Source organism: Trachymyrmex septentrionalis, unplaced genomic scaffold (assembly GCF_001594115.1).
Source record: "Trachymyrmex septentrionalis isolate Tsep2-gDNA-1 unplaced genomic scaffold, Tsep1.0 scaffold60, whole genome shotgun sequence".
Classification (NCBI taxonomy): Eukaryota; Metazoa; Arthropoda; class Insecta; order Hymenoptera; family Formicidae; genus Trachymyrmex; species Trachymyrmex septentrionalis.
The window spans coordinates 6,158,258-6,175,999 of NW_017305779.1; the positions used below are offsets into that span (position 1 = coordinate 6,158,258).

Sequence of the window (17,742 nt, forward strand, 5' to 3'; positions counted from 1 at the left end):
CCCCGAGGAAAAAAAGGCAGAGGCCCTTCAAAGGCTGGCAGTGCAACCATTACATCTACGCAACGTGAATCTGCACCCACAGATTAACAGCCAGCATTCCAGTGAAGATGCAGATTTAAAGCACAGTGCATCGCCCCAGCATAAGCCGACACAATTTCCTGGTAGACCACAGCCATTGAGACAGGCAAATGCTCCTAATAAATTTTTTATACCTTCAAAGGAGCAGGGTATGTATTCATTTATTTCACATTTAGCAGCCTAATCTTTAAAGCCTAATCTACAATGTGCTCTTTTTATTTCCTGTTTCTTGCTTTTTACTTCTTGTCCTTTTTTTTATGACTGTTTTATAATAATTTTTTTGTCTTTTGTCTCTTCTGAAGTTTGTTATCTCAAGTGACAGAAAATGGAATGGGATAAGAGATAAAAATTGATGAAAAGCAGGAAGCAAAAAACACATTGTAGATTAGGTTTAAGACATAGAGTTTAAAAAATTGTAAATCTGTTCAGATGGCGAGAGCAAAGTGGACAAGTTTCAGTTACTTTTGGAAGCGTCTGTGTTGAATCTAGATGAATTAAGGCAGCTATCATGGTCGGGCGTACCTGCCAAATTACGTTCTGTCACTTGGCGGTTATTGTCTGTAAGTAGAGAAGGTAAACACATTGCAATGTCAAGCTTAGTAGAATGCTGTCGCAAAACGTTAAGGGATTGCGTTCGTGTCATTGTAGGAGTACTTGCCGGCTAATCTAGAACGTAGACAACCTGCGTTGGAACGTAAACGATTGGACTATTGGAATTTGGTGAAGCAATATTACGATGTCGAGAGGGATGAAGGTTTTCAGGACACGTATCGGCAGATTCATATCGATATCCCTAGAATGTCACCGCTCATCTCGCTATTTCAACAGACGACGGTGCAACTGATATTCGAGAGAATATTATATATTTGGGCGATTAGACATCCTGCATCTGGTTACGTTCAGGTATTTAACGTAAAATCGTATCTCTTATTTACTCCTTATATATTGTAGTAAAGATTTATGTTATTATTTATTTATATATCCATTGTTATAGGGTATGAATGACCTCGTGACACCTTTTTTCTTGGTTTTTCTGCAAGAGGCGGTGCCGATACAAGCTTGGCAAGATTTGGAAAATTATGACGTGGCGTCATTATCGAAGGAGCAACGTGACATTATCGAAGCGGATAGTTTTTGGTGCCTATCTAAATTCTTGGATGGTATACAAGACAATTATATATTTGCTCAGTTGGGAATCCAACATAAAGTGAATCAGTTAAAGGAGCTAATACAAAGGATTGATGGTAAATATCTCACTAGGAACTGTTTCGTGTTTGTCCTTTTCATTTTTTTAAACATTTTATTGTAATGCTTTCAGCACCATTGCATCAACATTTGCATCAACATGGAGTGGATTATCTACAATTCTCTTTTCGATGGATGAATAATCTGCTAACCAGAGAAATCCCGCTTCACTGTACTATCCGACTGTGGGACACGTATTTGGCAGAATCTGACAGATTCGCTTCGTTTCAGCTCTATGTATGTGCGGCTTTCCTTCTTCGTTGGAGGCGACACTTGCTCTTGCAACCTGATTTTCAAGTAATTCATCCGCTAGCTTTAGCACTTCATTAGTACAAGTTGATATAAGTGTTTTTGTTATTTAGTGAATATCAAGAAAAATGATGTTTGTATCGACTTGTCGCTTAAATGGAAAATATGCTACAATCTTATAGATAAAGATCGATTGTCATTCTTCAATAATTACAGGGGCTGATGTTAATGCTACAAAACCTGCCCACGCAAAATTGGACGGATTCAGAAATAGGCGTGCTAGTAGCCGAGGCGTACAAATTGAAGTTTACATTTGCCGACGCACCCAATCACCTGCAAGCCCATGATACGACAACCAGATGACCACTTTCAAACGGATTGGGTTGATATTATTATGAATAGTGGCCAAACCGCGAGGCCGAGCGCTATCGTATTATCGCCGGTTCTCCTCTTCCGTCTCACCGTCACTATGTATATTGTGACGTTCAGTCTATCACGGCCATATCGAAAGTTTTCGGAACAAGCGGTCTCTTACGTTTCATTCTCGCGTCGGCTATTAAGTTTTCACGATTACTTTATGCGTTATAGAGTTTATTCCTTTGTTACATTGAAAGATTTCATGAAAAGAATGTTTAGATAAACTCGCCATATTCCACTGTGGAATAAATTGTAAATGCGTTTCAGGATGCAGAGAATGTAACGCGAATCAATTGCCATTTCCCGGTTTGCATTAAATTTTTATATATATAATAAGGTCTCAGACATATTATATACAGATAATATATATAGACAGGAAAGTTTTATATATCGACCCTGTGTTGTACTTTTATATGGTGATTATGCAGTTTCCTTGATTATTCCTTCCATATATTCCTATTTATCCCAATTATTGTCAAGAATTTGATTTTGGAACTAATGTTTATGCTTTAATATTTAATATTCACAAATGATGCGATATATTCCATTTTATAGCATAATATTTGATAGCATGTGCTTTATTTCGATATATTTTATATATTAAAATAATAAAATATATGATTTGTGCTATATGCCACGAATAATTTTGTAATTGTGATATATATAAAAGAAAACTGCGGTCGTAGAATATGAATCATAAAATCTGACATCAGATTGCCAATTGTTATTTAAAAATAATGTACATAGATTTGTGCAATTCATTTGATACACTTAAATTTTCTGTACGTTTCCAATAGATATTCTTAATGCGAACCAAGTTTAATGTCCTAATTTATTGTAAGAAAAATCTTGGATTGGACAAGGAGGTAGGTATATTACCTATATTATAGTCACTTGATGCTACAAAATGCTTCGAAGCATTTTTTGGATGCGTTTCGAATTACGCATGAAACGCATGATGCATTATTTGTCCTTGTTCATCAAATAATAAAGCAGGAAAAAACGATACATTATGCGCTTCATGCATAACTTGGAACGCACCCTTTGATTGATCAATTTATAGTAAATTTTTCCTCTGGTCAATCAAATGCTTCGAAGTACTTGTAGCATCAAGTGGACTGCATCTTATAAGCTATATTATAAATAAATATGGCTAATATATATACCAGCGAGTTATCTAGCATCCTATATTATTTATCTACGGAGTGTATGGATTTCCTTAATTTTATTTCAGTCATTCTCTATATCGATTTGGCCATAATCTATATCGTCCAATGGCGGCATCATCGAGAGCGACTCGTTGAGATTAAAAGTCTCCTGCAATACAATAAAGAGATTATTCAATTAGACATTCTAAATGATGACAAGTACAGGAATATCTTTTAAAGTTTTGTAATATCTCTTGGAACTTTTTGTTTGACGCTTCTAAACCTGCATTCAGAAAGCATGTTATCAGTAATGTTGTGTCATTCTCATTTCATACCTAATAAACGATAAACCTAATACGATAAAGATAGAGAAAAAAATAACGCAATAGCGTTGATAGCGCACTTCTCGAATGCAGCCTAATAGAACGTATGATACGTACACACACGTAATTCACATGCACGGGTGTCGGATATATACACGGCATACATTCCATCTGCGTGACGCCGTTATTATCAGCGGTGCATTCGCAGAACTGACATTTGTTCGGCTCGGCTGTGAGAGCGATCCTCTTCGAAAAGACGCTTGCAAACTTTTTGATCGAAGCCGACTTTTCAAGACGTAACTTGTCTCCGCTAAATATCGTGCCGTTTGTCTCTAGAGATAGTGGCGTGCAGTAACCCAGCACATTCTTGGAGAGCTTGACCTGTCTTCTCAGATCCACGTCGCCAATCAAAACACGGGAATCCTTCTTCGTGTATGACTTGGCCGCATCTAAACCGTAGAAAATCTTGCTGATTTTCTCCTTCTCGAATTGGAAGTCGCCGTCCATCAATATATGCAAAGTGATGTCGTGCTCCAGTAGTACTTGGTGTAACACGGAATATTCCAGCTAAAGCGAATGATCAATTAGATAATAATTCGATAATTATATTTAAGATCCAATTGCAACATTATTTTGAACTTTAAGCAAGGCTTAAAATTCTCTCTAGCTCTTTCTCTCTTTCTTTCAAAGAGAGAAAGTGAGAGTTTTAATCCTTGCTTAAAGTTAAAGTAACGTTATAGTGTAACCGGGCTTAAATCTCGTAAAATTGAAAAGTTAGGATTACCGTTTGATTCTCTGGTTCGCAATGCGAGCATGGTACTAGTATGAAGGTCTTCGACACGCCGGCTCTAAAGACGAGCCGCGAGGCGAAACCGATTGCGGCGAAGATGTCCTGACTGCCGCTGCCGATTGGCACATAATCGAAGTAATCGACGAAGCGCGGTACGTTCTTTGTGAAGATCTGCCCGTCAAGGATGATACTTCTGGGTTTGTCATGTACTCCGTCACCACCGAATACTACCAAGGACCATCGATTGCCCGTGAGACCTTGATCGTTCAATTCTTTACTGAGCTGGGTGATTAGTAGCTCCATGCTGCTGTTCATCTTTATGTCGTGATTGCAGCTCTTCGCCTCGACGATGAACACCACGTCGGCTGATCGCGGCACTCTGTCGCCCTCCAATCGCTTAAAACGACCCTCGGCCACCTGGCTGCCGTCCATCATGGTACATGTGGTACATCGGTCGGGTATTCGCAGATAAGTGTCGCGGAACATACACATCTGCATGTACGACATCGCCACTGTGCACACTTCGGTCTCAGTCAGGCTACTTAGACACATATCGACGTATTCGGTTGGATTGATCACGCCAAAACAGACGCTGAATTCCGAGCTCTTGTTCACGAACAGCTCGTCGCAGAACGTGGCTACCGGGCCATCCTGCTGTTGAATCTTACTGGCGCGATTTGTCGTGTCGGCGCAGTTTTCGTCGATGGACCAGCTATGAGCGAAGCTGCTGATATTCTTTAGGAGTAACTTGTTCGATCCCAGGGTGTCGTCAAACTGTTCATTACTCATTGTACCAAGAAGACCGGCTGTCTTCCCATAATACCAACCGGATAGTTCCAAGGTGCATACGTTGAACTTGAGATTACATTCGAGTCGAAATTGGTTGTGTTTGCGTTCTACTATCACTACATTCTCCACTTGATAAACATATGTGTCGTTGTCTAATTCAATCGGTAGCTGCAGGTTGCTTGTAATGTCTGCTGATTTCTGAGAGATCAGCTTCATTGTCTGGATAACACAACATTTCATATAACTATCATTTATTATTAAAATACAATGATAAATTATCTATCATTGGATATTTTATTTCCTTTAACAAGCTATTTTTAAAACACTATTGAAAAAATTCTTTTTTTTAACTTTTCTCGTTATGAATTTTATTTTTGCCTTCATAAATTTCCTCTGAAAAATCTTTTTTTTTAGTAATGTAGCTTTTTTAAGTCATAAGCATAATTTTTTACTAGTCAAAAGTGATTGAAATTTTAATTTAATTTTTAATATGAATTAAGTTATATACTGACATCGTTGAAGAGGTCCAATTCGATAGCATTGCTTCCGATTAGCACTATAATCTTGTGAGTAATTTCCTCATCTTGTTGATCATATTTCACCAAAATTGTGAAAGTGTCGCGTACAAAATCCTTCGCTAACAAGTAGATACAATTTCCCGCAAATTCAAAGTAACGTCCATCGAAAGTAATATAATGCTGGGAACCAATAATCATGGCTTGCGCTGAAATAGTACAAATTATTAAAAATTGTATTATTTTCGATGTATTTAAAATTCGATACATCAATTCGATACTAAATTCAATTATCGTTTAATTATTTTTAAATTTTTAAGTGGTTGCGAGACGAACCTTTGAACGGTGGTAACCAGTTTGACAACTCCGAGTATGGCTTGTATTGATAGTAAAGACTCCAGAAAGTAGTGTTTGAGGTGACAAAGTATGTCTTGAAGTCAGCGATCGCTCTGATCTCCGGTATTTCGTGAAACTCGGGCGTTTGATTAAAGGCATGCCAAGACATAGGTAGTTTTTGCTCCAGACACATCAAGCCCTCATTAGGATCGAAGATGAACATGGTTTTAGCCTCTCTGTAACGATTCTCGGCTTCCAGCGCCGTTTGACTAATGTCCATCATCTTGGAGTGCACCAATCGAATAAAACCTTCTATTTTGAACTTAACTTCAAAGTACTCGCAGAAGTAGCTAATTCTTTCATATAACTGCTCGAGTTTCTCTACAGAATAGTTGACCGACGGCAGTTTCCGGAGCTCTTTCAGTTCTAATACGATCTCATCTACGACATCTTTAAGCTCCTTGCCGAATGGCACGAAGGCGAAGTAGCGCTGTTTTACGAACTGTATTATCAAGCCTGAATACTTGTGCATGTTGGTCACGATATCATTTGCCTTGATGTCGCGATAGACCTTATCGACGTCATGGGTGAAATTAGTAAAGCGATCAAAGTACGGCGATGTGATGATCTCTTTTTTACGATCGTACAAGAAGTCCAGCATTTCTTTGCTTGCTTTCCAAAGGAGCGTCTCAACATAATGAAGAAAACGGATAAACAGAGGTTCCATTAATTTCAAGAAGCGATACCATTGTTCTGAGATGGATGAGAAAATCGTGTTCCACAAATTTTCGATATATTTAATGAAGGATACATGAAGATCCTTGATAAATATGTCGTACTTTTCGATCAGCTTCTCAATTATATTCGCTACTTGCGACAATGAATCGCCTTTCAATACAGCGGCTATAATCTCGGACACCTTATGATAAGCATTCTTGATAGTCTCAATCAACCAGAGCAACGAATTTCGCAAAGCTTCCCCAGATTCGCCCATTATCTCCCAGATTTCATTTAAAATGTTAGGAAGGGATTCAATGTGACTTCGCAGAGACAGTTCGTCGATGATGAATATACCGAAACCGATGATATCCTTGATGTAAAAGTCATTCGCGTTATAGGAATTGTTCAGATATATCTTGAGATCTTCAAAATCATTCTCGAGAATTTTCAAATCACTGAAAAGAACAGAGAAAAAGAAAATTATATAAATATAAATTCACACAATATAGATAATTATTCTATATATTAATATCTTAATATTTTTTGCATTATATATAATATATTATATATTACTTAATTTATATCATCTATTTCATCATATTATCATTTATCTTATTATCTTTCGAAACACATCTGATTTTATGTTATAGATATAATATTAAATAAGATTTTTCATTACATACTTCCAATCGTCAAGGAATCCCGAAATGTCCTCCTGAGCATCCTCCCATACATCCATGATAGCACTTTTTACTTCGCTCTTTATATAATGCTTCCAATAATCAATATCATTATTCATGCTTTCGCACATTTCATTGAATGTCGTTTTTGCAATAGTCTATCAACAATTGTAACATAATCACTATTAATTATATTAAAATTACATTAAGTGGATGTCTAATGTGTATGAATTTATCTTACAATAACATCGCTTTTAAGTTCCGGCCGCCATCGCAAAGTTGAAGTAACGAGCCTTGAGTGATTCATCTTCAGGTAGAAAGAAACGTCCGAAATTCTTAAATCATCGTCGTAGGTTCTCCAAACATTAAATATAGCGTTTCTAGCGTCCGGAATACTGCCGTGCATTCTTAAGCTGACTGTTGCATCTATAAAGAAGAAAATATAGAAAATAAAAACAATTAAAAAATCTATAAAATTTATTTTAAATATGTAAGCTTTTTATAAACTATAGAATAAAACAAAGAATATTATACACACATATTTAAAAATTTCTAATTTCTTAATATTTTTAATACTTATTTTATCAATCACCTTATTAATTTTTAATATCTCGTTTATTAAACATTTTTTTATATATTATTAATTACCGGGTGTATAATTCACCATCATCCAAGTGAGTTTCTCATCCGAGTCCAAGAGGAAAATGCCGGTGGCATTAAGTTCCGGTGTATTGATAGCGCTACCATTTATAATGTATTGAGAAGGCGAAGGATAATAACCGATCGCGAAATATTTGACCTGGTCATTGTTTACTCGTCGATAAATTATTTCCTTCGATCTCCGGTCGATTCGACTAATTAATTCTCCACTTTCACTCGGCAAATAACCGCGCGCGTACCGAGCGTGATTCACCGTTTCAAGTAGTATAAATTCTTGTTTATAAATAAATCCCTCGATATCAAGATCTAATTTAGTACTGGTTTGTTTCCCGGCTATCTTGTAGGCATACTTTTTGTTCATTTCATCACTCTCGTCTCTCAACAATGCGGACAATGTTAATAATTTATTTTCGTTATTGGAATAATCTGCGGTGAAAGCGACATTCAGCAAATCCCTATGGTCTTTTCTCATTAATACACCCTTTAAAGTAACGTTCTTCTCGAAAGTTGGATGATAAAAGGTTAACATAGCTTGCTGTTGACTCTCCATCGACGTGTCGGTGATATTCATCCAATCAAAAATTGCACCAATGCTCCTCGACTTCTCATCATCACGTTCCCATTGTAAATTCGCTTCAGAGTTCAATTCGTCGCTAGTGATCCTATAGGATCCGCCCAAAGTGAAGTTTCGTCGTGGATAACAGATACTGAGAATAAGGAACTGATTGTCTATTTCCTCGGTAGTTTTATTCAGAATATTCACATGGTAAGAAACCCACGCGTCTTCAGCTAAGCTCAACCAAGTGTTGTGATCAAACTCGCCGGACAAAACCTCGTAGTCTGTCTTTAACTGGAGTGTCTTGTTTAAATGCATCGCCTTCAGATGGATGTTCTGGCCGGTGTGAGTAGTTCGGATTCTAGATTCACCGGCGATGTTGAACGCCGAGCTGTTATCTAGTCGATAGATATTCACCTGTTTGAACTCGACAGTGGGATAGTTGGTACCTTCGTTTCCACCACTGTACTCATACTGGTTCACGTAGACAATACCTATAGGCTTGTAAATATTCTCCACCGTGATCTGCATGCGATCTTTGTCGAAACCGGCTCGAGACTCACTCTTTGAATTATATTGAACATGTAGCACCTTTTGATTATTGTACATTAAGGTAGAGTGGCCATTGATGACTTGTGGACGTTTCTTGTAGCCATAGTTCAGAATGCCGATGTGACGAGCATTCAGAGGAACTTCTATGTGCAAAACGCCTTCCAGATTCGAATCCAATCGCTCACTGTGATAATTGTAATCGGAATTCAATAAACCCGTATTATTAGGCCAAAAGAACTCGAAGAATCTTTTATTCTGTTTCCTGTATAAAAAGAAGAAATTCAAAAAAATAAAAGAAATATTCTTTTATTTTATAAAATATGCAAATAATATTTCTAATATGTCTTAGAACATCATTTTTGAGTGGCAAATAAAATTTTTGAAAGTATTGTAAAATTCTGGATAATTAGTATAATGAACAAGTTTTGATTTTTAGAACATCATGCGACAAGAAAATTAATTTTTTTTTCGATTTAATTTCTTCTATTATGTAATAAATTTTATTATATAAAATAAAATTATACTTACAAGGTAGTAAGTATAACAAAATTACATCCAACGTATGACAATTGTTGCATAGGTATTGAAGCGTTAACAGTTCCATTAACGTTCATCAGACTTTCGTAAGATATCTTTGCAGTTCCAACTTGCCGTCTTGAAGGATAAAAAAGATCAGCGTTGATCAAATATTGCTCGGAATTAGTATCATAATTGAAGAGAAGTACGATCGTTTCTTCTTGCAAAATGAAAGGTGTATAGAGTGAATATTTGAGATCCATCTCGTTCTTATTAAAAGTGATATTGAAGAGATTGTTGACGGATTGCATGGGCAACAATCCCCAAGTCAGTCGGAAGTGCCCGTTAATGTCACGCGTAGCCATTCGAATCTAAAATTTTACATTTAACTTATTCAAGTTTGTGTTATTACGGATTAATTTTATTGCTTATTAATATCAGAGATACAAACCGATCCGTCCGAAGCATAATTTTTATGAGTTCGAACTGTGTTGTAGCCCACCACATAAGAAATAACTTGTACTTCCTTGTTATTTTTATTAGTATGATAGCTGATCAGGAATCGATGATCATCATTGTTTGGAGGTGGCAATTTTACGACAAACACCGCGTCAATGTTCTCCTGATTGCGAAAACCAATAGTCGCGTTTGTCTCAAATTCCCACACCTTTTTATCGATATCTACATCGAAACCTACATCAATGTTCCTGTATAATCGACCAGGGTTTTTAAAGAATACATGAGTGGACAATTCCTTTTTGCCCAGGTCCCTGGTGTCAAATCCCGTAATCAATTTCAGAAGCATGTCCTCCATGTAGATCAATTTCCATTTTGCAGTTGCATGACATCGATCATTATTCATTCGATGATCCAACCGGACGTCGCCGCTCGTGTTAGTCAGCATTATATTACCTTTCACCGTCAGGATCCTGCTGTCATTCCAGGGTGTTTCCGCAAGAATATATAGAGTGGTATTGCCATTTACTTGCACATTCATAAAGGTGTTTAATTGATAAACATTTATTTCATTAGCTTTTTGAATATCTGTGCGAACTCTCACATCCCAATTCAGATTGTTAAGCACGTTTGCGTCGAGGGTACCATTGAACGATCCGCCATCCACATCCAGTAGGAGACCATATTTCTTCTTTTTTAATCTAAAAATAAGTCGATTGGTGTTCGCGCTCTTCGGCTCGGCCTTTATATCTATTGAATCGACAATATTATTCTGCACAAAGATGACAGTGCTGACGTCGTAAGATTTCGCTTGTAAATCGTTCCTTAACTCTCCTCTGATATCGTACAACGATTCGTTGATTTGTCTTAAGTCACCGTGAAACTGGAAATGAGGTCTTTCTGACAGCGGCGTGTGTAGATCGCCGTCGATCTTACCGTTGTTTATGTTTCCAATCAATTGATACTTTTGATCACCGAGATGCGTTACATGGACATTTAACTTGGCGGTATTGTTTACGCTAATTGCGTTGCTATAAACGATGTCGGTTTCTAATGATTCTAAAGCTTTTATCCAGCTTTCCAATTTTGCGGAAGCTTTTATGAGATATTCATCTACTTGCCAGGCGGATTCAAAGGATATCTAAAAAATAAAGACTTCGATTTTAAGTAATTTTAACAAATCAAAGGATTCTTTCTATACAAAACGAATAATAATAAGTAACGGGCAAAGTAAGAGTCAACACATTTTTTTGGAATTAACAAAAGAATATATTTCAATTAACAAAGGTAAAATTACATAACGTAAAAGATAGAATCAAAATTAAGAAAATAATTACAAGTTACAAGTTTCGGCTACTGGATTGAGCCCTTTTCAGACATTAACATAACGAAAAAATCGCAGAACAAAATCAATTATCGCAAATGATCGCATATTCGTAACATTCACAATTCGGGTGAGTCTTGATGTGGAGTTCGACATTATTTCCGTAAAAAAAAAAATTTTTGGCAAAGCTCTAGTTGATAAAGAGAAAAACTTAAAAACTTTACACAAAAAGATCTACGCGTAAATGAATGAACATACCGGAATTTTTTTTTTTTAATACATTTGATGTATTTCAATCGTACGGAAATAATGTCGAACTCTACATCAAGACTCACCCGAATTGTGAATGTTACGAATATGCGATCATTTGCGATAATCGATTTTGTTCTGCGATTTTTTCGTTATATTAATGTCTGAAAAGGGCTCAATCCAGTAGCCGAAACTTGTAACTTGTAATTATTTTCTTAATTTTGATTCTATCTTTTACGTTATGTAATTTTATCTTTGTTAATTGAAATATATTCTTTTGTTAATTCCAAAAAGAAATGTGTTGACTCTTACTTTGTCTGTTACTTATTATTATTCATTTCGATTTTAATTTAATTCTGTTTAATTATGTTATGTTGTTATATTATTTCTATAACAATCAAATAAACTACATAATTAATAAAAGATAATTGTTATATTCGTATTTTAATCAAATTAAAAATAAATTTTGGTACTTTACTTGTTTGGATATAGGATGTTCCATCCTTGCGTTGAACTGAACTTGCTTTCTGTTTCCAGCGAAATCCTTTTTCGCGGCAACCGTGATTTTCGGTATTTTTATAATAGGTGAATCAATCAGACCCGAAACCATCACATCTAGCAAAGCCTGTTCCAACTACGCGAAAAAGAAGTCGAATTTTTTTTATTTGAATATCTGCAATTTATTCATAAATTTAAAAAAGCGTGTGAAACTCACCTTTATATTTCCAAGTATATCCAAAAACAATTGGTCTCCATGAATTGTAAGTATACCTTTGTATAGATCGCTCTGGATTTCTATGATCGCGTTAGTGTTGAAGGTTTTGAAAATTTCTAAAGGAGTCTTTATGTCGAATTTCACCAAATGTACAACATCCTTTCGATTGTTCCTATTGATCTTATACGTATAATTGCCATGAAATTCAGTCTGTGTAAAATTTTAAGTGTTTAATAGAATTTCTTTTCTTCTTCATTATATATAAACTTTATTTTATTAATATTATTATTATGAAAATAAAATATCAAATTAAAAATATTACCTCGAACCATGTAGTATTTTTTCTGATGTTTTAGTTCATGTCCATGAGGTAAGTGAGATTCTCCATATCGATGATAAAGGCATATAAGGACGTTATCTCTTTAATTTTGCCAAACGTTAGATCAATATGTAGATCGTTTTTTATATGAAAAACATCTTCCATGCTAAAGCTGTCCTCTATGACAATTTTTTCGAATGGTATTTGTATTATGCCTAGTATCTTATAGGTGTAATCTTCAGTATCGATATCTAGTTCTGCCAATATATCCGAGATTATTCCAAGCCATAGCTGCAAATAAATGAATATATGCATTATCGTATATTTAATCAGCAATAGCATTAAATTAATAATTATATTTTTGTTGAAATAATATAAATACGTATTTTTAATATTTATATTAATTTTCCTTAAATATATCTATAAATTAATATTTCAATTTTTAATTAATAATATTTATAATTTAAATGTTAAGTTCTTAAAATCCAATTTTTGTAATTAAATTTTATTTTCGAATTATAGTTCGATTATTCGAATTACGATTACCTGCAATTCTCCTCGCCAATAGAGACTATCCTCATCTTCTTCATCCTCTTCCTCTTCTTCCTCTTCTTCTGACAATTCGGAATCGTTTGTCATAGATCTTATAATCCCCTGTTTTAACGGAGGAATTTTAACAGGTGGTGGTTTCGGTCCACCCTTAGCCATGATACCAAGTTTAAGATCCGCCAATCTCGCCGAAAACTCTGTATCTACATTCAACATATGCTCACGCTCTGTGTGCGTTATGATCAGTTTTGTGATCACGCCGCACTCTTGAAAACCTTCAAGAGGTGTGAGTACTATGTAGCTGTAATCGAAATCGGTGATATTGTGATAATGCCAAGTGCCGAGGAAACCCGCTGTGATGTTATTATAACCGATTCTGAAGTCAGCCTCACGCCTATTTAGCTTGATCACTATCAATGCTTTCTGTAGCACTTCGATTGGCGTCGCTACCATGAGTTTGACGTTGAAGTCATAAGCAGCGTTAAAGATTTGACACAATCCCTCAACGCCTAGAGGACCGTTCGGTGTGACAACTTCTGCCACTACGTGATGGTTGCTCTCCGACAGACCGAATCTACCACGAACAAAGGCAAACTTCTCCAGTGGCATGGTAACGTTAAACTCCACCTTGGATTCCTTCCAGCGTACTAGATCGCCGATTAATTGACTAGTGTATTTACGTTTATCCAGGTCAAGATTGGCTGCGCCAAAGAATTTCCAGTTGGTCATAAGACGCAGCTGGCATTTGAGTTCGCTGTTCCGATAATTCGCCAGAGGCGAATGCAAATGTAGATTTCCGGTTAGATTAAACACGTCATCCGATTCCTTGTCCAAGTGCCAAACACTGCGCGCGTCAATTATCTTGTCAGGATTATATTTAATCAACACGTGTGTATCCGTCGTTTGCGAGCGTAGAACTTTGTGGGTGATATTCATGATCACTGCTGAGTTAGAGTGAACGGTACTGATCAAACCGCAGTTTGCTGTCCATTCTTTCAGATCTTTGTATTCGTTTGCACTAGCATAGATCTCTGCTACCACGTGCTGAGAGTCTTTCCAATGAACACTACTGCTTGCTAGGATCTTGTTTGGCAGTTGTAGATATCTGTGAACAAAAATAGAATTAAAATATTTTTTATAATATATTTCGCTAGAATTAATAATAATATTTTCATTATTATAATAAACTGGTGTTACATTTTTAACTATTAATCTAATAGCATTTTAAATATTTTATTGACACATAAAATAATTAATACTTTAATAATTAAAAATATTTAGTAATTATATAATTTTAAATATATTTTATTACATAAAATAATTCATATATCAAAGCATTCTTACTTTGTATTCAAGGCAGTCTTCTTCCAGTTTTCGAAAGGCGTCAATAGTTGCGATTCCAACTTAACGGTCGTTATTTCCGGCTGCACGACATAGTCCGCGCCAATCGATGTCTTAATCACGTTTTCCGAACCCCAATCCAGAATAATATCTACCAAATAACTGTGTGGACTACGTACGATCAAATCACAAGAGCCGGTTACTAGTCGACCTGGATAAGTCAACATTACCAACACGCTTCGTTTGATTCCGGGAGAACTTACGTCTATCAGATACACCCTGTTCAACTGCAACATCGTACTCAGCTTCAAGGTAGGATCTCTATTAGCATCCCACTTGATTTCTGCCGCAAACTCATGCCGATCCTCCTCGTTGATACCGCTCAGAGTCAGATGCACGTCACGCCATTTATGCAGATGTAGCTCTACACGAATTTCTCGCGTAGTATCGACGTTTGTCATCACCGAGTACACGTTGCCACGGTATCTCGCTTCTACATAAGACATTAAATTGGTCGCCGACAGCATCGTGTGATTCAGCACAAAAGCGTACTTATCATAATCCAGCTGTTCGGCATACAGACTGATTTTGAGATCGCTGTGGTCCTGATATAAATGGCAGTTGAGTAGAATTGGAGTGACAAAGCTTGGCGATTTGAAGATCATTTTCATGTGATGATTGACGATAACGGCAGACGATCGATCAGAATAAGCGCCACGTGCAGTCATATTATGACCGCTAAACCATGTTCCGGAGAACTCCAGGTCGTACTCGTTCCTCGAACGCTCGTTGATACGCGCGTTGATTAGCATTGAATTGAAATTCGGAATTGTCAGGTTTGTATGACCTTCCATAGAAAATAATAAACCGCGCGGCATAATAACATTGACGATCAGACTAATCTCCTTGCCTGCAAATATAGGATTTCTGAATTTTTTCTTATAGCCAAAAAAATTTCGCATACATTTGTAAATAATTGTATTATACGAATTGTATTATTTGTATCTTACCTGGTGCGTATCCTATGAGCAAGCTGGTCTTCGATTCAGGGCCAAGGACATGGTGATTAACTCCCATCTTGAGATCCAAGTTCTGGATGGGTTTAGTGACGGCTATTAACGCAGTCACCTTCGTGCCTTGATTCTGGAAGTACATCTTCGAATAGGAGATAATGAGCTGCGCCGTGAGTTTATGCCGATCGTCCTTAAGGTGCGGATTGGAATTTACTTCGGCATGGAGCTCCAAGTGGCCAAGAGCTTGCTGGTACCAAGCGCTTATTACAGCGTTGAGTTGTGGATAGGCGGTGGAATGCAACTTCATTTCAGCGGCCTTGTACGTTAATGTCTTCGAGGAGCGATTAGACAGCGAAACCTCCAAGTGGAGGGTTTCCTTTCTTGGCATATGTTGCATCTGATAATCCAGCTGAAAATCGCCGGCCAAGCTGATATTTCGCCTAACAATGTAGCCGACTAATTTGCTCCAAACTCGCTTCGTTTGGAAGGTCAGGTCTATATCGAACTGGGAAACATTGTTCTTCTGTGCATTTCTAATGGCACCTGTGATTTCAAATTTCAAGTATTGCTTAACTTTTTAGTATTTTTTTTAAGTATATGATTATATGTATATAGTATACTATTATATATCAATATAATAACTAATTAGAATTTAAAAAATTTAAAGATAAGTAAGAAGCAAAATTAAATTATTTTTTTGAAAGAGTTAATTAACAATATGAACTCAATTGCTTAATTATTAATACAATTGTGCGTACAAAATACCTGAAATGGCAGCTACGCGTTCACTATTGATAATTAAATGAGCTGTAGGATGATAAGTATAACCGTGATTGAACTTTTTTCTCGAGTAACCTAGACTAGCATCTAAGTGCTTTGTGCCATTAATATCAAAACCAATATCTATAAAAGTCTCATCTTCGGAACGTTTATATGTACCTGAAAAATATACAGACATTACTATAATACCTTCGTTCATCATTATTTGAGAAAACTCTAGACACACATTCAGAAAACACTACCTTTAGCAATTAGAGAATTGCCAGCCGAATGAAATAGAGCAGTAACGTTATTATTCATTATGTCAAAGGTGATAACAGCGCTTATCTCTCTATTCACCTGAGAGCCAGGCGTATCGAACATTAACTTAAATGTGCTATACTCCTGAAAGAAAATTAATAAAAAATATGAAAAACATCTATCGCTTTATATATTAATATTCAGAGAATCAAGATTTTATTATAATTCTCATTAAATATCGTTATTTAATTAATATACTTATCGAAAACAAAGAAATTACACGTAGGTATTATATAAAAAGTTATGCGTAGCTTTGATTATACCTGAGTCTTGTTCCAGCTATATTCTAACACATAATTTTTGGCGGTTGGATCAGTTTTAATCAACGAGACCTTGAACAGCGTAAGACCATTTAAAACGAAATAGGGTGCATTGGGATCTTTTGTCACGTTTGTAAATTGATAATCAGTGCACATTTTTAAACCGATCAGCCTATCTAAGGCGGCCCAGCTGCAAGTAGTGTTGCTGACGATATTCTTGGGTATAGCAAGATGTCGCAAGTTTTTCTGATTTTGATCGGCTACCAGAATACTCAATAGTTTTTCCTGCACCTCGCCACCGTTGCTTTTGATAAAAGCAACGTCCGAGACTAACGAAAACATTTCAATCTTGCGATTCGGTAAGCCCAGACTCACATGCACTAAACGGGTGTTGTTTAAATTCAGATGAAGGTGCATATTTCCGGAAGTGTAAAGATTTGTTCGTAGTTTAAGCCCGGCAGATTTGTAAAAAGCATCCACCGTCATTGTGCTCATCATATCGACACTAATACTGTAAAAAGAACAGAATAAAGATATGTGATATTTACATAAAAAACTAAAATTATTTTCTTAAAAAAATATTATCCTATCAAATAAAATAAAGATAAAACATTAAAATTTATTACATATATAAAGATTAAAAATATTATACAAAACTAAAATAAATATATATTATTAACGTAAAAAAATATATCTTTTCTTGCTATAGATATATGCATACATAGGAACTTTTATTTATATCTCTTATGAAAAGAATTTCTTATCTATATTTCAAATAAATTTATTACGAAATAACTTTTTTATTACGAACCTGGAAGCGATATTGGCAGTGAGTTGAAATTCATTATCAGAGAGTCGAGCA

General features: G+C 35.9%; 2 protein-coding genes across 6 annotated transcripts in view; one reads left to right on the forward strand and one right to left on the reverse strand.

The window, feature by feature from the left end:
• The window catches only part of LOC108752665 (TBC1 domain family member 22B), a 4,435-nt gene extending 1,864 nt beyond the window's left edge, over window positions 1-2,571 (forward strand). For 3 of the 5 annotated variants that reach the window (XM_018493668.1, XM_018493670.1, XM_018493672.1), the window contains 6 exons: window positions 1-227; window positions 508-638; window positions 727-981; window positions 1,073-1,322; window positions 1,397-1,620; window positions 1,789-2,571. In XM_018493668.1, coding sequence (XP_018349170.1) covers window positions 1-227; window positions 508-638; window positions 727-981; window positions 1,073-1,322; window positions 1,397-1,620; window positions 1,789-1,935 — 1,234 coding nt within the window. In that variant the 3' untranslated portion in view covers window positions 1,936-2,571. The remainder of the gene's footprint in view (window positions 228-507; window positions 639-726; window positions 982-1,072; window positions 1,323-1,396; window positions 1,621-1,788) is intronic. The other 2 variants (XM_018493669.1, XM_018493671.1) reach the window with 2 other exon arrangements.
• A 93-nt stretch (window positions 2,572-2,664) lies between these two features.
• The window catches only part of LOC108752572, a 23,510-nt gene continuing 8,432 nt past the window's right edge, over window positions 2,665-17,742 (reverse strand). The window contains 14 exon segments of the mRNA XM_018493479.1: window positions 2,665-3,306; window positions 3,578-4,027; window positions 4,245-5,258; window positions 5,552-5,763; window positions 5,891-7,065; window positions 7,294-7,448; window positions 7,532-7,716; window positions 7,939-9,320; window positions 9,587-9,945; window positions 10,026-11,171; window positions 12,082-12,237; window positions 12,319-12,528; window positions 12,641-12,928; window positions 13,184-14,291. Of these exon segments, the coding sequence (XP_018348981.1) occupies window positions 3,220-3,306; window positions 3,578-4,027; window positions 4,245-5,258; window positions 5,552-5,763; window positions 5,891-7,065; window positions 7,294-7,448; window positions 7,532-7,716; window positions 7,939-9,320; window positions 9,587-9,945; window positions 10,026-11,171; window positions 12,082-12,237; window positions 12,319-12,528; window positions 12,641-12,928; window positions 13,184-14,291 (7,927 nt within the window). The 3' untranslated portion in view covers window positions 2,665-3,219.